General features: G+C 52.9%; 4 protein-coding genes across 4 annotated transcripts; 2 read left to right on the plus strand and 2 right to left on the minus strand.

The window, feature by feature from the left end:
• Window positions 1–259: 259 nt before the first annotated feature.
• On the minus strand, window positions 260–3,585 carry PG986_006020 (fungal specific transcription factor; the record flags this gene model as incomplete). The annotated part of the gene is made up of 3 exons (XM_066842242.1): window positions 260–1,394; window positions 1,459–3,188; window positions 3,487–3,585. 3 exons carry the CDS (start codon window positions 3,583–3,585, stop codon window positions 260–262), a joined length of 2,964 nt encoding a protein of 987 aa, XP_066702104.1.
• Window positions 3,586–10,867: 7,282 nt separating this feature from the next.
• On the plus strand, window positions 10,868–12,626 carry PG986_006021 (SPG20 protein; the record flags this gene model as incomplete). The annotated part of the gene is made up of 4 exons (XM_066842243.1): window positions 10,868–10,885; window positions 10,968–10,973; window positions 11,032–11,722; window positions 11,779–12,626. 4 exons carry the CDS (start codon window positions 10,868–10,870, stop codon window positions 12,624–12,626), a joined length of 1,563 nt encoding a protein of 520 aa, XP_066702105.1.
• Window positions 12,627–13,673: 1,047 nt separating this feature from the next.
• Window positions 13,674–16,033, plus strand: PG986_006022 (Gamma-tubulin complex component 4; the record flags this gene model as incomplete). The annotated part of the gene is made up of 3 exons (XM_066842244.1): window positions 13,674–14,297; window positions 14,371–14,573; window positions 14,623–16,033. The coding sequence occupies 3 exons, from the start codon at window positions 13,674–13,676 to the stop codon at window positions 16,031–16,033; spliced, it is 2,238 nt and encodes a 745-aa protein (XP_066702106.1).
• Window positions 16,034–16,915: 882 nt separating this feature from the next.
• On the minus strand, window positions 16,916–18,336 carry PG986_006023 (uncharacterized protein; the record flags this gene model as incomplete). Its single annotated transcript, XM_066842245.1, has 2 exons — window positions 16,916–17,123; window positions 17,192–18,336. The coding sequence occupies 2 exons, from the start codon at window positions 18,334–18,336 to the stop codon at window positions 16,916–16,918; spliced, it is 1,353 nt and encodes a 450-aa protein (XP_066702107.1).
• Between the last annotated feature and the right edge of the window lie 6,661 nt (window positions 18,337–24,997).

The following is a 24,997-nucleotide window of genomic DNA, read 5'->3' on the forward strand; positions in this document are numbered from 1 at the left end:
TGCGTTCGCAAATGCTTGGGATATCTGCGGGAGAAAATGTCACTAAATTACTCGGCCTCTGCTAGGCCTACAACACACTCAAAAAGGCGTGTATGCATGAGGTGGAAGAAAAGAGGAAATGCCCGTATCGCTAACTCGGAGAAAAAACAACAACACTTTATATATCTTCCTGCTTTTGTGCAACTCCTCGAACGCCCGCCCTCGCTAAGTTTCCCGAGAGGCCTCTAGCCCCCGCTACTATTCGCAGAGTCCTCCATGCTCAAGCGAATCCTCCATGCTGCGGCATCAGCTGGTACGAGACATCTGACGATAAACCGAAAAACCCATCAATCCCATCCCAGGGATCGTTGTTCTGCGTCAGAATCCCAAGGTCGTTCGTAACGTTGAACCGTCTACTCTCCTCGTGATCAATTGTATAGTGAGGACCACTGTAGGCCATGGCCTGCACATCCGCTGCCGCCGGATCTATTATGTCGCCTGTCGAGGAGTAGACTTGGGGAGGAGACTGCATTGAACTCATGGGAGCGGAGTAACGATGCGGCCACTGCTCCTCTTGGCTGTCACTAGGCGCCCCAGATCCAGCCTCCGCTTTGAGCTCCATGGGACCGTTGGTTTCCGCGTGTGCCATCGGCGATGCGCTCATAGGCGCATGGTTGATTGCAGTGAAGGACCCCGACTGGACCGTTCTCGAGAAAATGCGATCCGGACCGGAGGTGTCCGGTATCTCGATTGCAGTCGGTGAGCCGCGATCATAGGGGCTATCCCGAGATCGATTGAACCCCTCAATACGACGCCCTGGCTCACTAGGGTGTAATTGACCAAAGTCCTTCAAGACATGTGTGAGTTTAGTGTATTCCTCTACTCCAGCACCATCTCCGCCTTCGCGGAAAGGAAGGTTGGTCTTGTCTTTGAGGGATTTGTTCTTTTCTTCGTGCCTCTTGACATCCTGCTTTATCGTTACGAAGTAGTTGTCCATCTGCTTAAGGACACTGACATATGTCGATGCCATCTTCAACCAAACTTTCATCTTGAGCAATGTATGAAATGTGAGACCTGTCGGTCCACGTTGGAAATCATCCAACTCAGATTCGGCTGCGTCTGATTCGTTCCATCGATGGTCGAGGATGTGTCGTTTCGTATCCATATGAGGGAAATGGTTGGCATACTGTGCCACGAATGCCGCGGTCCAGATGGCGAAGAGAACGATGGTAGATTGGGGCAGCTTATCTTTCTTTTGGCAAATTTCAATCAGGTCGATGATCTCTCTGCCAGCCTTGAACACATATTCCGCACTCTCGAGCCAGAACGATTCGGGTGCTTGATCCTTTGGAAATATCGGCTTGTCAAGGGGCCCTACGGGCCCATCGCAGCGGATTGGAACGAACGGAATATACCTGAGAATCAAGTTAACACCAGTCAAGCCAAAACACATGGCCATGAGCCGTCGACTCGACTCACTCTCTGTGCAGCATAATGAGGCACACATTTCGAAGCATATGCAAAAGCACATATACACTAGATGCCTGGTGATTTTCATGCTTGAAGTAATTGGAACGGGAGAACGTGAAGGTGTCTGGCAGACCAGCATCAAAGGCCTCAAATGCTTCCCGCAGCTTATAGAAGGTCGTTCTTTCGTCCCAGGGCGGGTATACTTCTACCAGCCGGCCTCCCGCAACGCTATACTTGGAGATATCCCCCCAAAGATCAACCAATTGTATAAAACGGCTCAAAACACTATCGTCTTGTCCAGGGCGCTGCTCACCAAACTTGCGTGGGTGTAAGAACAAGGTCTTCACAGGTACAGACAAGTCGAATCTGTCCTCGGGACAAGGTAGCTGTATCTGCAAGTCTTCTGCTCTCATAATCGACGATCTCTCCTTGCCACATGCCAGCATTCGGTCTAGAATGAAACAGCTGAACATGGTACGCCGCTTCACCTCCTTGTCCTGGATGACTTCGGAAGATAGGATGCCCGGCGAGGGTTCCTCAGACCCTGAGCGCCTGTCGGACGGCTTGTCGCCGAATCCCAGCTTGAGGAATTGTGCCATGCGAATAGCACAACCTACGTACATCCAAGCAGCTAAGCCGCCGCTTTGAGGGCGGGTTTGACCCCATTCGTATAAGCCAAGCATCAGCAGAGCCTGGACTCTCTCGACAGAAGCTTCTTTCATGGTCGTCCGCAACGGGCCGAGAGCCATGGTGAGTGTATCGGCATAATACTCCGACGCGGCGGCAGGGTCGATGTGGGTTTGAACTGGCCGTGACCTTGCGTTGCCGCTCTGTGAGCTGCATACGTGAGCAAGGTATTTGACAAGGTCGGGATGAAACCGGGCAGTGAGCGTCAAAACACCGAGAAGTACCAAGTTGAAGTCCGGGGATGGGTCCGGTTGCGATGTTTTGAACTTGTGAGCGATCCTGTCCTTCATGGTCGGCAGATGCAAGAAGGGCAGCTCTGGCGCGAAATGAAGCTTATAGAGATCAAGGACTTGCTCCCAGAGGTCTTCGGTAAGGAACGGGGCGGCCAAAACGTCGTCTGCATACAAGGCTGCCTTCTGGTTGTCCATCTTGGAGATATCGTCGATCCGCTTCAGCTTCTTGCGATCAGAGCCCCCGTCCCTATCCTGCTTGACGCCGGCGGGTGGCTCGGTCCTCTTAGTCGGCGCCGGGTTGGCTTCGGGAAGCTTGAAGATGCACTCTTTGCCCGTCTTGATACAGCTGTCGCAGGGGCTGCTCCCGCCATTGTTCTCGCATTTGATTTTGGACTTTCGACATCTCAGGCAGGCAATGCTCGACCGCATTGGCGGGCGCATTTTGGCCTGCTGCTTCTTGCTTTCGTAACCCCCCGCCAGAACGGCCTTGCCATCGTTCACGACATAGCCCCTCACCACACCCCCTAGCCCTTCACTCTGCGGTCGCTCCGTGGTTGCCGAGTGTTGTCGGTGTTCGAGAGGAGCTAGGTGGGCAGGCGGGGCCAGGTGGGCATCGGGAGGGACGAAGGCGTCCTCGAACCTCCTCTTGGGCGTAGAATGATAAGAAGACGTGCTGCCGGAATTCTGCGATTCGGGGTCGGGCGGGGAGAGGATTGAAGCTATTCGGAGTGGAGAGGTAATTGTGGCGGCTTGGGTCTGGCACAGACCCGTGAAACTTGGTGTAATAGACTCGTGGGCAAACGGCGACTGGGCCTCGTGCTATAAGCCCTGTGGTGTTGGGTTACTGTAACGCCGCGTCTGGGCTTTTGCTCCCTTTTTGGCACAGGCGCGCGCGGTGTAGAATCCTGAAGACGACGTCTACAGCCGTGTTCCTTGTGCACTTGGTGCCCCAGGCTCCGCTGTCAAAGAGCGCTCGGACAAGATGGATGCAAGGACTCAGCGAGGGTGCTACAGCATCAAGGGGACTGCAGCTACCCGTGAAGAGCCCAGCTGGACGGCAAGTCTACGAGCAGAGACACGACCGAGGGTACGCGAGTGGTTATCCGCCCGTCGAAACGCGAGCTTGGTCGAAAGATGAGATGTCGTGGTGAACACGGGCTCTCGTAGGCTTGGTGTGGAAAAGGAAATGCGCGGCGAAGATGGCTGAAGGTGACATGGAACGCAGCAGAGTAGGTAGGTAGGTATCAAGAAAATCGGCACGAATTCGTCAAAGTCTGGCGATAAGCGTTCTTGTCTTGTCCCTGTCCTCGTTCTGCTTCGTCGGATAGCGTGCTTCGGGGAGGCGACGTTGGTTGGGAAATGGGAGGAGGGAGGGAAGTACGATCGACAGACACAAAATGCACGCGAGGTAGCTACGAATGCCCGATGGTATGTATGGTGGTGGATTGCAGCATCAAATGGGGAGCAGGACTTGGGAAGCCAACATTGCGAACGTCTGGTCTGGTCCGTCCTGTCTGGTCCAACACGCACGGCATGGCGACATGGGACCGACTCTGCGTCTACGAGGAGGTACTTGCTTACTTTGATATGTACATGCTTGGACTGCATGGACTGGGGACCGGTAAAGGAAGGCTCTCTCGCAAGGGTTCGATTCAATGTTCCCCGGACGGGTCGGATAGACCAGCATACACAACCACACCCTGGGAACCTCCAGGCGGCCTAGCGTGCTAATGCCAATGTAGCTTAGGCACGCTTTACCTGATAGGTGGTCCACAGGCAGGCAGGCAGGCAGGCAGGCAGGCAGGCAGGCAGACTGGCTGGCTGGCTGGCCCCTTCACCACCAACATGATAGGACGACAAAGATGTACATGTACCTAGCGTTCCAAGCTGGAGCCCATATCGGCTCGGCCCATCCATGGCGCCCAGGCCCGCGCAGGCCGCAAATTTGAACCCACGTTGCTGGGTGCCGAGCGTATGAAACCGAAAACCATTAGTACGCCCGTCGGCTGTGGGCAATCCATGGTGTCGTGGCATGACTGGTCTGACAGCACGCCGTTGGAAGAGGAGGAGATGTGTAGAAATATGTCTGTTGTTTGACACCTGGGGAGCCTCGGCACCTATATAGAGCCTTTCTGAAATCGATAAAGAAGAAGAAAAAGACGGTGCCCTCCCCACATAAGGTCTGTTTGACCGGTGTTGCATTGGGCAGTTAAAGTAGGCGATGGCGCGGTGCTAATGGTGAATGATCGGGAGCCTAGCTTCCGTGATGCGGTGGCTGGATACCTACAGGACAAATGGATGTTGTTGGCAACCAGGGCTTCTGCTGGGCGCTCCCTCTTATCTCAACCGAACAGGAAGTTGTCGTTGGCAGTGCAGGTGCAGGACTATTGTAGCCCTGCTAGGTACCGCATGTAAGTAGGTAGGTAGGTAGGTAGGTATTCAACAGCACTGTACGTGAGAGGAGCAACAACAGCAAGCAGGAGGGTCGCTGTGACGGCGTGAGCATGATAGTGGCCCGATCGGCGGTCCTCTCGACTCCTCCCCAGTCCATTCTCAGAAGGGATTGGAGGGACTTGGAGGGACTGGGGGGGGTGGAGGTACAGACCTGCAAGGAGTTGTTTTCCGGAGATGACAAGGCATGCCATCCCGAGGGGAACGTGACGAAAGAAAGAAAAAGAGGAGGGAGAATCCCAAGTTACAGGTACGACTGTTCCTCCCGCCCGACTTTGCCCATCCTCAGCCGGTTAGAGCGGGAACCTCGTCGGATCGAGAAATCTTCAGCGGGTAGAAATGATTGATAGATGAAGCAACCCCATCCGAACCAAAGGGAGGGTAAAGGCATCCCAGTATCTTCTTGCTCATTCGTCAATAGGGGTAAGCAGAGGCATGCACTCGTGAACAAATCATGGATGGACGCTTCAGCATCAATTGCTCTCATCAGCCAGCTATCTACTGATTGATGTGTGCGACAGGCGCTCTTGGGACCCCACGACTGCCGAGATGCCCTTTCTGTAACCCTTTTGGGGAACGCGTACATTCATTGTACGTGTTTGCCTGCAGACGCGCGCAGGTGGGGATCGATGCAATCTACTCCTTGCCCACCATACCGTCACACCCTTGCCATGCTGGTGTGTTCTCCGGTTCCATCACAGGGGATAAGTACTTGTACATACAAGGACTTGCTCGCTATGCGATGCACCTAACTAGGCAGCTAGGTATATGAGGATATATCGATGCGCCCGTTAGCGAGCGATACAGTACATGGACTCGAGGTACGGTGCAGTAGCTTGGTAGGTTCGTGTTTTGGCCGTCTTTTATCCGCCTATTGTCTACCACGTCTTAGGGGTAAGTTTAGTTATCCTTATTAAGTACCAAAGTTAATTATCGCTCTGGTCACAGTCTAAAATAAGAGGTATTGCTCTTCCGCCACCTGTATCGCGGCCACTAAACGATAATTCTCTACCTAACAAGGGTAACAAAACATATGCCTGCAACGTAGTATGTGTGCTTGCATGTTCGCGCAAGCCCAAAAGAACTTACTTAGATGCCTGTAGGTACGGTGGGTACTTGTATATACACATTGGCACAATGCCTTGCCTACTAACATACACTGCGCCACCATCTGCCTGCAGCCTGCTAATACGGCTGTTATGTTTGTTTCGTCGGTGTTGGACAGGCGAAAGACGGGCAGTATGCGCCTAGAGGAAACCGAAGGATTGGTAACCTTGTCCATGGACAAATCGCATTCGGACAACCAACCATCGCGCTGGAGCACGCTTCACGGCATAAGCTCTGACACTACGGCAACGCTGACCGAATCGGGCCGGGTCTCCTCTCCAGTGCACATCCTCACTAGGGCGAGGTTAAAAGTAAGGTGCTGCTTGGGGTGTCAGGGTGTCAGGGTCAGGCACTTTAGTCCGCGGCGCAGCAGGAACATGGTACTTTGTCGATTACCGGCCCGCGGCCGTTGAGCTGAGGGGGAGCCCGTACGTAGTATGGACGTTTGTATGTACCGACTACATATACTGCATTTCCTACCTACAGACTTCCCTACAGACTTATTGGCCGGGAAAGGTAAACAGGTTTCTGCCAAGTGCAGCCCAGTTGCAGACTGGGATCTTGTCAATCAATACTCGACCTTTTCTTTGTTTCCAGGCACCACCTCTCTCTCTCTCCATGCACTTATGCACTTGTCTCCTGAACCTCTCCAACATGGGTTGAGGCGCAACCACCTCGTTGCGCAACGTGCGAGAATCGTCCGTCTGGAGAGACAGTGCGGATACAACCTTGGTAGCATCCCGGGCGGGCGCAAGCCCGACTATGTAATTCGGCTGGCCGATACGCGTACATATGCGCTTACAGCGCAATGAAAAAGTACAGCTGATAGATACCTCATGTGCAGCATCATTCCATGTCTCGCTCGCTGGTACCGTACGTAGCCGGTACTCAAGTACATGCAGATGCAGGTAGCAGCAGTGCTGCAGTGCACCCCTACCCTACACCACCAGCGCTGTAGGTTGGTGGTTGGCTTATCTTCCTAACCCACCATGTTCGGTCCGGTCTGCTCAATCATGGGCCGTTGATTCTCTATTTGCAGTACGCGAGTCTCAGGTATTTATGGCGCATTCCTCACGTGAGGAAGAACCACATTTTCTCTTCTTTCCATCAGGCCATAAATGCATGCGATCGAAGCTGGAAAGGAGGAGAGAACAGATGCTTCGGGGCCAGTTCGGGCTCTGGCATGGCTCAACCCAAATGAAAACATCTTGTTCAATCCTACCCAGCCTACGGAGTACCGACACCTCAGATTTAGCCGCTGTCCCCCCTGCCATCAACGGTAATCTTTGGGGGCTGTGCTGTGCCCGGAGCGCTAAAATCCAGCGGCTTCGGCCTGCAAGCGTTGTTTTTATTAGAAACGAGTCGTAACCCCCACCCCCCAATCCTTTTTGGCGCTCATCGGCCTTTTGCCATCCAGCTACCCTGGGATCATGACGGTCGATGTCTTCAAAATAGATAATACCGGTAGGCAGGTAGGTAGGTAAGCCGAATTAAAGTAGCACCGTCTGCTATCCCATCATATGTTTGAGGTGATCCACGTTGATGATCATTATCAAGATTGACAAATCACTCAAGTATTACGTATCGGGAGCCGTGGTTGTATCCCCAAAGGCACTTATCATACCAGGGGATACTCTTGGGGGTTACAGCAATTCCTCCTCCTTTTGGCACCATGGTTGATCTCAGACCCCAGCGTTGTCAACTGGAATTTGGCTCCTATCTACAGAATATTATGTTTAGCGCATATATATCGAGTTGTGGGAACTCAGGTGCCATGGCGGTTTTTACATGCACAAACAGCGCGAGGCACTGGCAGAAGCTGTGGATTGGACGGAAGCTAGGTTTATCATTTTGAGTATGAATAACTGTAATATTTGCAGTATGTAATCTCTGTTTGCTCTGGACAAGCAGCCCACTCCCGGATAGAGCCTCCATCGTGAGGCCATCAATATGATTCTACCCTGGCCATCGGGGTCATGAATCTACATTCCGATAAAGAAATATACTATCTACATCTATGTTGACTGTGCGTTCGCCTTGGGTGCAAACACCAGCTGGCAAGTTGTAGTTTCAGCCGTGGTAATGCTCACGCTACGGTACCAAGGGTACTTACGAGGGTTAATGCCATCGTACTGCTTGATCAAACGGCATCAATGATAGCTCGAGGGGTTGGTTCGCTTATTCATTGAAACAAAGATACTCTTCCTACAACGACGCAACATTCATTACATATGTTTAATCATACTATAACCTATTCTACTTGTTGGATGTCATTTGAGAAGACGGTATCACGAGCAAAGCGGCTCAAGTGACAACTCACTATGCCCAGACCTGGCAAGTACTACATGACAGCCAGGGTGAAGAGGAACTGAGTTATAAACGCCAATTTCCATTCATGCTGTGCCACCATACATACCGGGCCATTACCAGTGTATGGGCAACGAATCAGTTGCCAAAGCCCCGTCTGTTTGGATATCGTGTCCCGACAGCTTGGTACGCTACGGCCCATGGGACCCTTCCATACATAGGGCTATGGCTTACGCTGCGGTCCCGAACGGTTGCCGAGTCGGCGAGCGAATGATGTAATCAAAATCAGGCAAATATGGGTTCCCGTTGTTCTCTGTTTCTTGTGGCCACCAATCATCACGGGGTGGTCTTGCCGCGGCTCAGGGGTGGGCTGTATACACGTCCTCTGCTGCCCAACAGTCGATATATTACAAATGACCACGTAATTACCATACACACTTCTTTAGTACATGTATTGCCACGCAGTTGGTAACAATGCTTCACAACGGTCGAACAAGGTCCTAGCTAGGGACACGTCATTTGGTAGTTCCTCTGGTGAATGGACTTTCTTAAATTCTGAATAGGAGCTCCGGAACCAGTGAATATGAACCAAATAGGCGTGTGTTGGCTGGCTGCGAGACTCTGAAGCTTCTACTAGCAAACGAACAACGGATTCAGCGCATCATCCCTCAGCCATACACTTTGATTCTGTTTTCGTTTACTTGCCGCGACGTGTCCCTGCCCCCTTACGGTCTGGTCCCCTTGTTTGCTTGGTATGACGAGACGAGGTAGAGTATGACCAAGTGGTTATCGCATCACAAAACTGGATAATAATCAATATATACTTCTGCTACCTCACTGTATGTTTCCTAGTATAAAAAGTATGAGACCCTGCGGCAGGATCTGGCAATGAAGCAATCTATTCAAGCCCATCACAGCCAGGCTCGCAGCTCTGCCATGACACACACACATGGAGAGCGATACCCTTCAAAATATAGGACTTTGATACTGAACGAACGCCATAGCATGAACGAGTATGCACCTTAAATGGCCTCAGTCCGGTGATTAAGCACTGATTATCCTGCTTTATTCAAGGCTGGCCCCTGAGTCTGGGCTGCCGGATGATCAAGTACCTTACATACCATGAGCTTGAATTACAGGATTAACAAAAAAAAAGAAGAGAAGGAAGAGAAAAAAGAGGAGGAAAAAAAAGTGAAACGGAAACAAATCACACCTTATCATGGTGCAGCAAGTATTCAGCCTTGCCGCATACAGTTTAATCCTTGAATTATTGTTGGACCTATAAGCTCGTTCAAGGGCCCTTGTATAGGTATTTTATGCGTCACCAATACCTTTATCGTGCTGAAACGTATTTTCGTAGATCGGTGGTGGCATGAATTCTACGGTGGTATTTTTTCTCTTTTTTTATGTTTCAAATAAGGCATCGATGTACTCCCTACACAAAAATGGCCTGTCAATACTTCATCCGAAGTGTGAGACGATATCCACCAATTAACAATAATTCAAGGGGGAAATTGTAGGATCAAAGGTAATAGAGTAGGTGATTATTCCAAACCAACGGGCTGCTGATGTAATGGGAAAATGAGGACGTTCCGGGTTGCCCTATGTAAGGGCTGCTACGAAGGGATTCCAATTCTTCAAAGATTTGAACCGGTAAACACCAGCATGGGTATTCACTGATGTTGAAATAAATACGACATTATCATTAAACCTTAAGTCTCTTGATAACGACCTGCTGTGAATCAAGCACAAGCAAAGATGCAGTCTACAACTGTGATGATGTTACGTAAGGTGGCAGACCACTGAAAAGTGAAATGGGCCAAGACTATTTCATGTGGTTAGTTGGAGAAGATGAATGTTTCCACAGCGTACCACCATCCTTCTCAGCTGGCAGGCTGGACGAGACGAACATTGCCTGCACTACCTACGTTCTTACGTGTCAAAAGCTTTACACAACTCGCAACCTTGATGCATGTCTCAGCTTCTCGTTTTCTGGCCTCTTCTGGTGGGAGAAAAGAAGATGCAAGCGACAAAGACAAGGAAGAAAGAAAGCACATGGACGAAAACAAGTGCCCAGCGCCCGGCGCCCGGCGCCTAGTGCCCAGCACTTCAGTCAGCACTGCCACAAGCTCATGCTCATGCTTGCTTGGCGTTTGGCCAGTGGACCAACAGCCCAAAAAGAGGGTGCGTCGCAAAACATTGCGTTGGGCCCTGGGCCCAAAACAGATCAAACAGGCTTCTGACCCCTTGTGAGGCGAGGGATCCCACACACGCACGTCAACCTTTTAGTATGGCGCTCCAGACCTGCGCGGGGTACTTTGCTGGCTGTCACAGCTCAAGCGCCCAATGACGTCGGGCAAAAGAGGCCTCTCATGATGCGCAGAGTCGTAGCCTCGCTACGTATGAGGTTGATCAATGGTTGGCTCATATGATGCAGCGTCTGAAATCCGGAATAGAAAGCGACATGCCCGGCAAACCAGGGCGCTTATCACCATCCCTCCCTTCTTGAATCAATAGGTCTTTTCTTGTCTTGGTAATCTCGTCCTTGGCTATTTTCAACCTTACGAACGATCGCATTCCAAGTGTTTTTGAACTGTCGCAACAATACTGCCCAGCTGCAAGTGCTCTAGATCATGGCGTCCGGACACAATGTGAGCATAGCACACCCACACACTCTCTGTCGCTCGATTCCCGCGTGAACAATGTTACTGACCTATTTGCCAGGATCCGAAGCTGCTGGTAAGTGATCTGGTCACTATCGTCCCGTCCTCAGCTCCTTCTAACCCCAATTGCGCAGTATGCCATCCAGGGCGTGTCTGCCTACCATGTAACTGCCGGTAAGGAGGAGTCTCTCACCCCAACCGGGCCACAGACTCTGTCCCTGTTGATGGTGCCTACCTCCTCGAGTTACGCCGACCCGGCCGCTATCGACGGAGAAGCACAGTCCCCGTCCGACTTCTACCTGCACCTGCATGTTGACGAGAGCGTGGATATTCCTCTCCCGGCCACTACCCAGATCTACCACCAGCCCCCGCGAAGCTACCTTATTCCGCGATGGGATCTTGGCCCAGAGAGCGGCGCCTTTACGAGACTCGAGTTTCCTGAGATCGGCAGCCGCAAGGGACTCCAAGAGGATGTGGATACCTTTGAAACCATCCTGGCACAATGCACTGCATTCCTGGAGAGGGCGCCGCCCCCCAATGCGGCCAAGAAGGCCAAAAGCCCCCCAGCTGCCACTTCTGCGGCAGCTGGGTCACCTACAAGCAGCAAGTCGAAAATGGCAACTAAAGAAGAAGTCCCTCCTTATCCTCCGCCGGCCTACAACCCGGCTTCATTCGCCCCAGGCGAGGCCTATGCGCAAGGAAGTCACAGTGCGCCGGGGAAAGGTGGTCAGATCGTGCTTGTGGACGAAGAAGATGGTAGTGTTATTGGCGAGCTCGGTGAAGGGTATCAGATCGACGACAATGCGATCAAGCCAGGGTCCAAAGGTCAGTCAAGCTGGCAGAGGCACCGATGGCAACTCTTATCTAACGCAAGCTACTAGAACCTGTCGAGATTACACTTCCCACCGAGGGTGGTAAGGGTACGCTAGCAGTCGCACCTGCATCCCCGGAGTTTCTGGAGATGGAGTTGCACCCTGCCTATAAGAAGTCGTTCCTCGTCTCCAAAGCCACCTATGCATCGCGGCTGATAGTCACCACCTCGGATTTGATCACCAAGGGCCTGCAGACTTCGGCAGACAGCTTCACGCAAAAGACCAAACCGGCGGATAAAGCCGTCACGTTCACGCCAACTACCCATGATCGCGTTCGCCGCATAGGCAAGTTCTCTGGAAACGTTGCCGACCTGTCGTCCAAGACGGTGGGGCAAGTGAGCAAGGTTGCGCAGAATCTCGGGGCATCTCTGGCTAGGAAGAAGGGCAAAGATGGCAGCCGGGGCTTTGGAGCCGACGGAAAGCCGATCGAGTCCTACAAGCCGGGCCTGCTCAACAAGAGCATGATGGCCTTTTCTACCATTGCCGATGGCATCGACTACGCTGGGCGGAATCTGCTGGCCTCGGGCTCGTCCGCTGCCACCAACGTGGTGACGCACAAGTGGGGCAACGAGGCCGGCGAGCTGTCGAAGCACCTTGGCGGGAGCGTTAAGAACGTCGGACTGGTGTACATTGACGTGACGGGAGTCTCACGCCGCGCGATTGTCAAGGCCGTGGGCAAGGGCATGGTGGTAGGTAGGGTCAAGGGAGGCGGTGAAATTGTGGTTGGCGATGATACCAGTGGCATGGGTGGCGATGGGGATCAGGTAGCTCCCAAGACAAAATCGAGCCCCGATCTGTCCGGTGCCAGCAGCGCATCTGGAAGTGTGAAGGGGAGGAGCCCATTTAGCGGAAAATAGTCCAGCAAGGCTGGTGGGGAGAAGTATTGCGAATGATAGCTGGCATGGTCTGGGTTTTCAAGCTGAAGCGGTGGCAAAGGGCTATATAGGGCTATTTATATTTAATATTTGGTAGACTCATAAAATGAGAAACTTTCTTTGAAGCCTTCGCCTTTGACGTAATTCTGAAATGGGCATTCTAACACGATAGCGAGCCGTGTATTGTGGTGTATAGGTGTGCACTGACACTGGAGCAACTCGGATTTCAGTACTCGCTTCTCTAATGGGATACCGGTTACTGGCCACGATTATTCGAGCATTGTTCGCCTTTCATCCAGGTAAACACAACATAGCGTTTCTATAGGATAATAAAAGAAACAAGGACACAGTTGGGTCGGTTTGGGGTATAGTATGGGCTTTGTAGACATGTTTACTTTTCTCGTAGCTGCTACTACATATCTCGTCACGTGATTCATGCTTTAACGGCAACGCGTCTGTGCCAACCGTTGGGAGGAAAAGGCAGCGAATTCAAACCCTCTGTCCGAAACTCGGGCAGGTGCCATGCTACATTATGGCCTGAGAAACTGCCGCCGTTACTAATTATATTAAGGCATTGCTTTTTTTTTCATGCGCTCTGTGGTGGTCACACATGCTTTTCACGGCCGCGGTGGCGCTGCTGGCCTTTCATCTGTGATATTTCTTCCCAAGTCCACTGCGTAATCAATCGCGTATAAACCACGACCTCAGCCTGGCAATTCTCAAGTCGCAACCGCCTCCGGGGAACCACGCAACACTTGGCCCGCATCCATACATCTTGTGCTGTGTCCTTCGGGCTTGGCTATGAGCATTTCACAGTAGACAAACCACCCTTCAGCGCCAACAGTCTTGGGTCTAGGGATGTGTCGGTACGAGTGTCTCGGGTCTATCATTCTCCTCTTACATGATATCAGCAACGCACTCTGGTTCCGGAAGCAGCCCCGTGACCTGGAAGAACCCAAAGCCCCCGAGGTTTGGCTCTGAGTTTCCCTTGCTTGGCCATCGATCTGTGTGCCATCCATCAGCCTCAGAATGCTGCACGAGATCCTACTGTCGCTGTCTGGGCACTCATCGCCGCTCCTGCGGGAGGGACGATTGGCCGAAACTGCGCAGCCTATCCTGTCGCCCCCGGAGCGGGATCTGCTAAAGACTGCCGCCCACCTGAGCGAGCTTCACCGCAGTCTCATCAAGGCTACGGCCCAGATCAACGCGTCGCATGGTTCGGTCATCTGTCGGGCCGTGTCTAATGCCATCGGCTCTATTCACCTGGCTGCGTTTCAGCGAAAGATACTAGAAGTGGAGAGCAGCATTCTCCGCAAGGATGCCGCTCTCGTCGGGGCCTACGACATTGTGCCTCTTACAGCCGTGGTGGGCGCATTCTCAGACTGGACAATGAGGATGGAATGGTTTTGGGACATAGTCCAGTTCATGCTGAAGAAGGACCAAGGTGGCTCATGCACAGGGTCACAGTTAATGGACAAGCTGCGGAGTGAGATCCAGACTGGGTATGCGGATATTGAGGAGGCGGCGCTGAGTCTCTCCAGGGTGGCGGAGACGGCATGGCTCAAGCAGGTTTCCGCTTGGGTTCTCTACGGTCGAGTCCCCAGCTTTGGAGCCCAAGACTTCTTCATCCAGCTGGATCCAGAGAGTGACCATGTAAGCAACATCCCTTCTTGAGAAGCATTGTCGATAATTCGTGAAAGCAAGGAGCTGACATTGAAATATTTAGGGCTTTCGTGTCGACGCGAGACTCTTGCCCGCATTCGTCAATGCGTCTACTGTATCATCGATGCTATTTATTGGTACTTCGTTGAATCATGTACGGAGCAAAGCCGGGTCTGAGTCGAGTGTTGGGGGTCTCGGCCACCTTTCTTCACAGCTGCAGGAGCTATCAAAACTATCATTCCCTCTCGATACGGCAGCATTTTCGAGGTCAATCACTAGTATCCGGCAATACCTATCGCAGACTACGCTGCAAAAGCTTCTCCCCTCGGGACAAGGTAGTAGAGATGCTGCATCTCCTGCGCGAGTTCTTTCTACTTGGACGTGGTGAATTCGCCATGGCCCTGACGCAACAGGCCGATGAAAAGCTGAGGAACAGGTGGCATCGAGCAGATAACTTGGCCTACGAAAAGCGCGACAAACTTGGCACCGCGGTCGTCAAGGAAGGAGAAGTCGCCGCGGTCCTTTCCCGGGCCTGGGCTGTACTTGCTTCGATGCGGAGTGAACACGCAGAAGAAGACGAAGAGTTGGAACGTGCCAGGGATCTGATCCAACTCAATCTGTCCAAGAGTGGCGCAACACATGCCGCGGAGAAGCATGACAGCTCCCCTACAGCTCCCACGCCATTTGGCAACCTGCTGTTCTCAGTGCCTGTCATCATGAACTTGCATATCCCCTCGCCGCTGGACTTGTTTCTCTCGACTGGGGACGTGGCGACGTACTCTTCTATTAACTCATACCTGCTCTCTATCCGGCGCGCACATCTTCGATTGACAGATCTGTGGAAGATCACATCTCTTCGTCGCCATCATCCGGCGCCCCCGAGGCCGCCTTTCAGCATGAAGAAGGCCGGGCAGAAAAAGACACAAACTCTCAGGGAGCGCTGGCAAGAGCGGTCTTTGACTATGCGCAGCACTTGGACGACGAGTAGTGCGGCCATCTTCTTCCTCGCCGAAACCGAGGCGTATCTCCAAGTTGAAATTGTCGAAGGGCTCTGGGAGCATTTCGAACGATGGCTTGTCGGTCGAGAAGCATCCGGAAGTCGACCGGCCACATCCCAACAGCATCGGCAGGCTGAAGAAGGCGGTGATGGCGACGACTCATGGCTGAAGGACAGCCGAGCCACCCGACCTGCGTCTCGCCAGTATCCCCACTCGGCTGGGAACCTCGCAGCTCACCGGGATCCGCAGACCCTATCCATAGCACACAGAATGTATCTCGGTGCATTGACGCGCCGTCTCCTACTTACACAGCCGACCTTTATCGACCCGCTTTACCGGCTCTTAGTTCACATAGATCGTCTTGTCGCTCTAGTACACCGCCTGCAAGGCATCTGGACCGCCTTGGATCTTGAGGCGGACGAAGGCGTCGTGGACGCCTTTTCCAACCTCGAGGCCGAAGAGATCGAAGTCAAGGCGCATATCGGCCAGATGGAGAACAAGGTCAAGAAGGGAGTGGAGGACGTGGTTGGGGTTTTACGTAATCTCAGTATAGACTCCAAATTCCTGGCGGAGATGGAAGGCGAAGAGCTATACTCGGATGCGCAGGAATTCTTGAACGATGAGCCGGGGCGGTACATACCAAAAAGAGTCGGCGGCGTTGATCGGCTCCTGATGAAATTGGACTTTGGAGGATGGTTCAATAGTGGCATTGGCGCCGAGCACGAGTAGGCCAACTTGATGTCCACTTCTCATGCCTGATGGGCTGGGAGTATGCCAGTATCACGATACACCGCCTACAGCGAGCTCTCAACAACAGCACCTATATCTGTCACACAGCCCCATGTACCGCTGGTAGACGAAAACCAAAATAGATATCACTAGCATGGGATATGCGTGCCTAATTGTAGCTCGTATCTGTATGCGCCAGAATGTCAATCTGCTGTTGTTGTTCGATACATTTCCTATTCTTGGCGCTATGCCCTAGTGGCACAGCCGCCTGCCCAATTCCCCGCGCAAATGCAAATCGATCAAAGACCCCATCGTCGACAATGCCACCATGGAAGAAGAAAGAAAACCAGACAAAAAAAAACGAATCAACCTTCGAGCGAGAATCTTGTTTCCCCAGGTCGTCGTCATGGGACCATATTTATATATACACGAGATAAAAGCCTTTTGTACACAGATGCATGCATGTCCAGTACCCCTCAAACGCCAGACAGAACAGGAAAATGGAAAAGGACAATGAAAAGTGCCACGCTTCGAAGTGAGTGCTGTAATATAGCCCTGCTCAAAACATGCAGGTCCTGTGTTGTTCGCAAATATATATTATTGATCGCCGCAAAAAGATGTAATGAAGTGATAGAAAGAGCACCGAGACTGAGACACAGCGCAGGTCGGAGAGCTTTTAAAAAATTGCAAAGTCGGGAATGGTATTGTATCATCAGTCATAAGCCACTCTTGAGTGGGAGGCGGGTCGTGTTGGGTCGGTAGATGGGAATCGAAACAGAGGTTTCTGAGACGACGAAAAAAAAGGCGTAAGTAAACAAGTGCTCCGGTAGCACAAAATAGGTTGGGACGATTCCGTCGTCACAGGCGCCCTGCCAGCGCCACCTAATACGCTGCCACGGGCGTCGTCCAGTGTAACGGCCTCTGTGGGGCGGAGTTGCGGCGGGCGAACATGTGTTGTACAAAGGTTTTGGGTCGGACGTACTCGAAGTCCATCGCCTTAGGCATGCTGATGCGGCGAAGCTTGCGAGCATCCCACCGCTCCTTGATGCAATCGTCCACGAGAGCCATGAGACCAGTTGAGACCACGACACTGCACACATTTGTTAGTCTGTTGAAGCCGGATAGGATGCGGTTAGATATCAAGGGGCTACCACTCACTCGGCAACATCGGTCATGGCATTGACGAGCTCGTCGTCGCTTAGCCACATGTGACATGGCGGTATCCAACCGCCGGCTTCCTCATCGGCAGCAACCTGAGTGGGTGAGCGGGTTTCGGGCACAATGTGGGCTACCGGTGCTTTGTTCTGGCCATCTCGGAAGAGGTGGAAAGACACGACGCCAGTAAGCTTGTCCGTGACTCTCTTCCACGTGTACTTGTGGCCCCACCACTCGAAATCGTACCGCTTCGAGCCCGCCAATCCACAGCGCGCGATGTCGACTCTGGCGTAATTGGAGAACTCCAGCTTGATGGCGTTGGTGGCGACGCCGTGCGGCTTGTGACGCTTGCTTGCCTGGCTGAAGCAGGCCGCTTGGAACTCATCCTCTGCGCCAGCGGTTGAGTAGGAGTGGCTGGTGTGTGGCCGACTCTTGGTGGAGGAGGAGGACGCGGCAGTCCCCGTCCTCGCGAGATGGGGCCGCGGAAGACTCTTCATGGCCGTGGAGACGGAGCGTTGCAGGCTGGGGCGGCCCTGGTCGGCGGGCTCGGTGAATCTCCGCTTCGAGTTGCAGACCTCGCGGCCCGAGTCGCGGCAGTACCTCCTCAGGGAGAACTCGCGCTTGTTGAGATCGTGCATGCGCAGGTGGAAGAGCTGGATCGTCTTCCTCCGGCGGCCCGACACGACAGTGTCGACCCGCAAGTTCATGTTGCCGTCGGAGGTAAAGTCGTCATGGCGGATGGAGAGGCGGTTCATGGAGGGAAACAGGGCAGCAAAGTCCTCGGGCGTAGAGGGGCGGACGGTGGTGTCGACAATCTCATGCCGATATGTGGGTAGCGGAGGGATCTCGGTATAATCCACGCTGGCATCCGACACGTCAACATCCTCAAGCTCGTCCAACGAGGCCCGGGACGAATACGTGTCGACCGAGGAGCGAGAACATAAACTGGTCGAGGGCGAGAGGTCTGGCTTTTGATACTCGGGCTGCTGCCTGGACGCTTTTAATATCGAGTTTTTGGTGGACGGTCTGGAGCTTTCGAAAAAAGAGGTAGGCGCGGTACTTTGAGACTCATAAGAGCCGGTGCTCCTCCGAGAGTCCCGAGTGCTGGTGGTGTGATTTGAGGAGCTGGTGTATTGTCTTCGCGTCATTGTGGCTGATGAGATCTGGAAGGGGGGGGGCTCATGTGAGGAGGGAGTCTTGTTTCGCGGTGCGCAACTGGAAGACGAGAGCGAGCGGGATGCTCATGGGCAGATATATAATAAGTATTTCTGCTGGGGTGGGACGGGTATGGGTCTGCGTGTAGAGTCCCAAGGGAGCGGTAAGCGCGTGGAACTGGGGGAAATTATAGCTTTTGGAGCCTGAACTGGGACCGAGGATAGATCTTAGATATACGGGTTGGTGCCTTGTGCCTTGTCTGCTTGTGGTGGTGTGTATGGTGGTGACGGGTGAACTGGCGGACGGGGATTTGCACCGCAGATGGGGCGGGATGAAACACCTGGATGTGGACAAGACCAGAGGTATCAGGTTTTGGGATGGACTTGGTTGGTCCCGATTCTGATGGGCGAGGTCCGTTAAAAGCGACTGGAGTCTGGATGTGCATATGTACTAATAATGTGGTCGAAGTGGACTTACGGCGGGCAACGTTGGGTTTTTCCTAGGGGGCAGGGAGCTGCTGATGTATGAAAAAGGGACGCTGACTGGGAGTGGCTGTCCGCTATCCGCATATGCTGCATCTATTACTGCTACCTGGAGGAAAGGGGACGGCATGTTCAATGGTACATCATACATGGGATAAGATGGGATGAGTACATTGCCATTTGTGCCCCGCGAATGGCCGCCGGTTCGCCCACGTCTGCGAGTTAAAGCCGGAGCGGGCCCTCATTGGACTCAGCCCTTCCAGGGTCCGAGGGTGAGGTGGGAAGACTGCACATGTGTCTGACTCTTAAAAGGTACCTGTTCACTAGACTCGGGATCGCAGGCTAAGATAGTTCCCGCTGGTGACTGACCCTGGTCACTGTCACCGTCTGGGGCTGTCAGTGGTTGCACTCAAGCCCTGGGGGGTGGGTGGACAAGCGAAGGACTTCCAGCGTCAGTTAGTCACTCAGTCTCTCACAGCCTAAACCTTCCACGCCTACTGGATTGGATGCATGCACATCAAATAGGTACGTAGCACACATCCGCAGCAGCAGTTCGTTCATTGTCGCACGCTGGGTGTGGCGCGCTATGCTGCGTTGCGTTGCGTGACCCGGCAGTAGGAGCAGGTAGGCGGCCGGCTGTCAAAAGCACTGATGGGTGTAATACATTGATGCCTGCGTTATATTGTTGTTACTATTGCTTGATACTGCATTTCCCTTCTCGAATGATAGGCAAGAAGAAGAAGAAAGAAAGAAAGAAACAAAGAAAGAAAGAAAAAACTCGTAAGTAGGTGAGCGAACCTCATGGATGGTCTGGTCATGATGGTGCCACCACAGGCCATGACCATTGCTTGTCGGACTCGGCCAGTGCCCGACGACCTGCTCCGGCGCTGGCCTCGCCCCTAGCCCTTAGCACCTGGCACCTAGCACCTAGCACTTAGCAACCCAGCACCTAGCCGCGGAATAAGACGCAGATCGGACTTCTGCTTGCCATCTACGTCTTGCGAGATCTGCTTGTTGCCAAATTGTTCCATTCCAAATGACGTTACTTAGGCATACGTTAAGGTAGACTTCCATTCTTGTATACATCCTGGGACGTGCATGCTAGAAGGCGCTCAAGCTTGCCAGCTTGGAGCCTCGAGGTTCTGTCTAGGGCCTTCCTACCTACAGTACATGTACTTACAGCCTTAACCTAGGTAGCCTGACTAGGCCTAAGCCTGACATCCCGTTGGAGTTTCCTTCCGTGAGTAACCTAAGTATGTACATGGCCAAGTAGCTCACCAGTGTTCTGCTGCCTGACAAATCAGTTGGTCCTTATGTACACTCCAACTCGTACAACCATCGTCCGGATACACCGCTCAATGACGGGAATGCGCGAGCAATTCTTTTCGGGCTGCTTACCAGCCTACATACCTACATACGTCCATGATCCATCCTAGTAGTGGTAGATTCCACAGGAGCCTATCTTTCTTTGTCATCTATGCACAACTGAACTGGTCCCTATCGGAACCTGCTGTGCAATGCGAGAGGTTCACATGACAGCCATCGATACGCGTATAATTGGGCAGGCAAGTAGGGCTGGACACGCCGGTCTATGTCTCTCTCTGTCGCCCATTCAAGCCACTCTCGACGCGATGGCAGAGCGCAAGGAAAAACAGGTAACAGCAGCACAGCAACCGCCCACCGATCCCCTTCGGAACCACAGGCAGGCGGGTGCCCTTTGGGGGTCCCTCTGGGAATCCCGACAACCGCCGCTGTCAGTCCCCCCTAATCTGAGTCGTATCGCATCGCGGCCGCAATGCCTAGCGGCGCATAGCCTGTTTGTCCGGGCCACTTGGAGGCGCTTCCGTCTCGGCGGTCGTGGGATGCCTTCTTGGGAAGCCGCTGCTCCCCAAGACGTGGCAATCCTCCGAGGCTGTCCCTCTATCGTGATGCCCAACTTGCCCATGTATAGCCCGTTTTGAGCGCGCTTGCCAGAACAGCATCTGACCTAGTGCCACACCACTCGGCAACAAGGCGTCGCATTTCCCACCCGTCAACGGCGCGCAGCACCCTTTCACGGAGCGAATCGCTTGTTTGCGACGCCTGGATTGGGCCTCCCTTCTCACTTTAAGCCACATCCAGTGTGGTTTAGCCAAGACCAATAACCCAACCAACACGCTCCCTCTCAGTTCTCAGGCCACCGTTAGCTCCGTCCTACTGGGCTAGACACCCACTGTCGCCGGCACAGCATGCTTGAATAGGCAATCGGTCTGGCCTCAGTTATTATATCATACTGGCCGAGACGAAACAGAGTAACGTCGTGAACACCTGCCGGACATCGTTGCACCAAGACCCTATGGGCTCACGTCTGCTCGTGGCCATCGACATTTGGTGCTGTGGCAGATGCGCTCTCCACACTCTTCTCTGCTTCCATGCATGGCGCTTGTCTGTTACGGTGCATCGATCCATCCTTCCTCGCAAGAGCAGTCAACCCCCCGCGAGAAAAAACCGGTCTCTGCTTATTCCGACGGTACATCCTTTTAATAGATTCGTTACGTAGGAAAGGGAGATAAAATTCGAGAAAAAAATATTATAATATAAAAACAAGCGTAAATACTTCTCTAATAAAATTTTAAATCTTTTCGACTTAGGGTGCCCGTGGTGAAATAGATTGATTTCGTAAGTGCTGTTGAAATTTGAAAACTGTACACTGACCGGTTTATTTCCACGGCCGCTAGCAGTGACCGCTACTGACGCATTTCTGGGAGCATTAGTCTCCTCGCTCTACGGGGTTTTTGTGGCCTACTGCAGCTCGTTCGCTATGGGCCTCTGGTGTGTCAGTCTCTCATTGGCCGGCAAAGTTTGCGCCTGAAGCTCGATTTGCATTACCTCTTTCTTTCTGTCTTTCTTTCTTTCTCTCTCTCTCTCCCCCCTCCCCCCTCTCGGTACGGCACACACGCAATACTTACCACGTGCTTAGGACCGCACTGCACGGATCATCGTGCTGCGATGCATGCTGGTCGTCGAGTTATTCTCTTTAGGAAAGACTGACGTATCAATGGCAGCAGGTTGGGTCGATATGCGCCTGTCTCCCTTGGTTGTCATCTCTGCATCTCCAACTGCCATTCATTCGCCTGCGGGGGCTAGGTAGGAGACAGGCCCAAAAGGGCAACCAGCAGGACACTCACAGCATGGCCTACAGCTAATCAACGGGACTCGAGGATTGGTGGATGGCCGATCATCCTTGGGGTGCCTATCGTCCAGCAAGATAAATTCTTGGGACGCTGTGCTCCTGGCTTGGTCTTTAGGCCCAGTCATGCAGGATGGTTTCACTTGGATGCTGTGACCCGGGCGTACCCCAAACTTTTGGAATCTGATATATCGTCTCCAGTGGTAGCTCCATTCGTAGGGCAACAGCATGTTATGTCACTACCTACCAATATTCCTGTGACGGGCCACGGCAGTCGCAGCGCATATGTTTGCGAGAGGAGCGCTCGCTAACGGCAACCCGACATTACATCATTGCACTTGCCAATGACAAGCACAGTCGACCTCACGATAACATGCGTATTACTCGCTACCCACCCACGCACTCCACATGCAGGTTACCGAAATCGGGCATGGAATCTGGCACAAGGTGTCGATGTGGCCGCCATTGTGACCCCGTTGACGCAATGTTTGGTAACGTATAGGATAAGTGCCTTCTCTTACGAAGACTGCGGCTGCCCAGGCACCAGATAACATGGTAGGAGACAGGGGTTAGGAGTTCGAACTATGGTCATCTTTGACTAATGGAGGCTCGCGGCTCGCTGTATCTGTCAAGACAACAACGATCTTCCCATGATCTATCCACGGCCCAAACTTGGCTTTGTATCCACTGCCCAGGGTGAGCTGTCAGCGCATAGCCGCGGGGGCTTCGGCAAAAGATTTCGACGACAGCAGATGGCTTCCTTTAATTCCTGGTATCGAGCATGGCCGGTCCCCTCGCGCAAACTCGGATTGGTGCTCGAACAAAACCAACAAAGCTATGATTAGGATCATGTTGTTCTCGCCGCCCCAGGGTTCGCTTCATGACCAAAAGAAGTGTTGTCAGCCTCGATGATTGGCTATGATAGCGAGGCACGTATTCGTAAGCCCACTAGAGAAGATCTGCGAAAGTCTTATCCAATCCTATGGCAAGATTCACGGGATTTCCATGAGGATTATCAAGGTTTTGAAAAGGCAGTCTACAATTGCTACCCTACTCACAAATATGCATATCCATTGGCCGCTGACAATTTGGTGTCAAAGCTATCCTTTTTGGATCGACAATATTTGTTTAGAGTACCGCTGATGATCACGTCAGCCCCCACGAGCGTTGCGGGAGTTCCGACGCAGTATCCCACGATGCTGCCAGGTCTGCGTACAGCTCCGTTTTGCCACGGACCGGTCTAGAATCGGAATTATCCGTCTTTGTACATTCTAATCCTTTTTGTTGCCATACTCTCTGAATACGTCCCTCCTCCAGAGTGTGTGGTAAGTAGGAGCAGAAACTAGCTTGTCCTGAAATAGAGTGGTTACCACCACCCCCTATCTTCGCTCCGGCGATGGCGATTCCAATAGGCGGAGAAGAAATCTTGACGGTATACTACTGGCTTATAATGACTTATATACGGCCACACGTGAGTGAGAATGTACCGCCGCGGTAAGCCGCCTGGAGGCGGAAGAAAAAGGAAGCAACGTTGAAGATGCAGCCTTGTCGTTCCGGCCTCCAGCACTTTTTCTATTTGCAGTGCTGTCTGTCGTGGGTAATGGTTTTCCCCGGCAGCCGTCCCAGGCCATCCCATAAGAGGAGGCCCAACACCATCAAGCATGGCGAGTCCGACGTATCAGCTTCTTCAACGACCCCCTCCTCGGGAAAAAAGCATTCCCGTTTAGGGAAGGTCGGAGTTTCGAGCTGATGCCACACCTTACTCGTCGGCTCTCTCGGGTCGGAGGGGGGGAGAAGAAAAGAAGGCACTTGCGCAGTCCCGGGGAAGGGGGAAGGGGGATGATGCTGTCGTCTGTGTGAGACAAACATCCATCTCGCATGCAGGCGGGCAGGCGGGTGCCTTTCCTCCTTCTTCGTCCTTTCCTTCCTCTTTGCCTGCATGTCTTGCTGTGCCTGACGGGCGCACCACCGGGCGGCAGGTCGGCGGAAGAAAAGGGGGACCTCTCAGGGCATTGGTAAAGAAGAGAGTCCTTCTTCCCGTCGCTGGGGCTAATAAGGCTTGCGCATGTCTTGGTTAATGCCCAACCTGGTCTCGTGCCAGGTCGAGCCCTCGAATTACAGCACCTACCGGATGCACGCACGTGTGATACGGAATTCATTACGAGGCGTCTGGGATCTTCCTTGGTTTGACGGAGGCCTGCTTGCGATAGATTGAGGGATAATGGGGGAAAATCTCGAAATCCCATATTCTGGCCCATGGGACAAAACACATTAGGAGCCCTCCCCTCCCCTGGGCGAGAGCTATACATGATGCATGGATGCGGTGGTACAAGTTGAGTAACACAACACAACACAGTCTTCCAAGAGGATTCGATGTCTGGGACGGGGTAGACGTCGGGACAGACATGGATAGTAAATGTCCTGCCGAGAAGGACATATCTCGTCCGACTTGACGCAATAGGGTCCGGCCACACCTTCATCGTCGCCAGCAAAAGAGAATACTAATAATAAGGTAGACCCGTGACCCGTAGTCAGCTTCTTCCAGCAAGTCCACGCGTTGGGCTGTCGTGCATCCCGAGAAATCCTGTCTCGGGTCCTCCGCAGTGGTGTCGCGGACTTGCTTTTCGATATCCAAGACCATCCATTGACCATGACCTTTCCCACACTTCCAGCTCCCACTCCCCGTCCTCGCCTTCTCGAATAATTCGAGCAGTCGGTCGAGCCAGACAGAGAAAACGACATCTCCCGGTTATGCAGGGCCCTCTCTCTTTCCCGTGGCGGTTGACGGAGAGCGTGCCTGTGCGGCCTCGGGGGAAGGAAAGCGTTTATGTCGCTAAGGAGGAAAAAGCAATGATGGGCAGGTGATCGTTTTAGATATGCAGAGGTATCACCAGTGGCCATTTCGTCCTTCGCTCCCACGGGTCACCATCATCATCGCCATCATCATGCATAATAGAATCCAGGGTTTTCCGTCATCGCAACGTTTTTCCCTCCTTTTCTTTT

Source organism: Apiospora aurea (genome assembly GCF_038362705.1).
Source record: "Apiospora aurea strain CBS 24483 chromosome Unknown utg000004l_segment0_segment0, whole genome shotgun sequence".
Taxonomy (NCBI): Eukaryota; Fungi; Ascomycota; class Sordariomycetes; order Amphisphaeriales; family Apiosporaceae; genus Apiospora; species Apiospora aurea.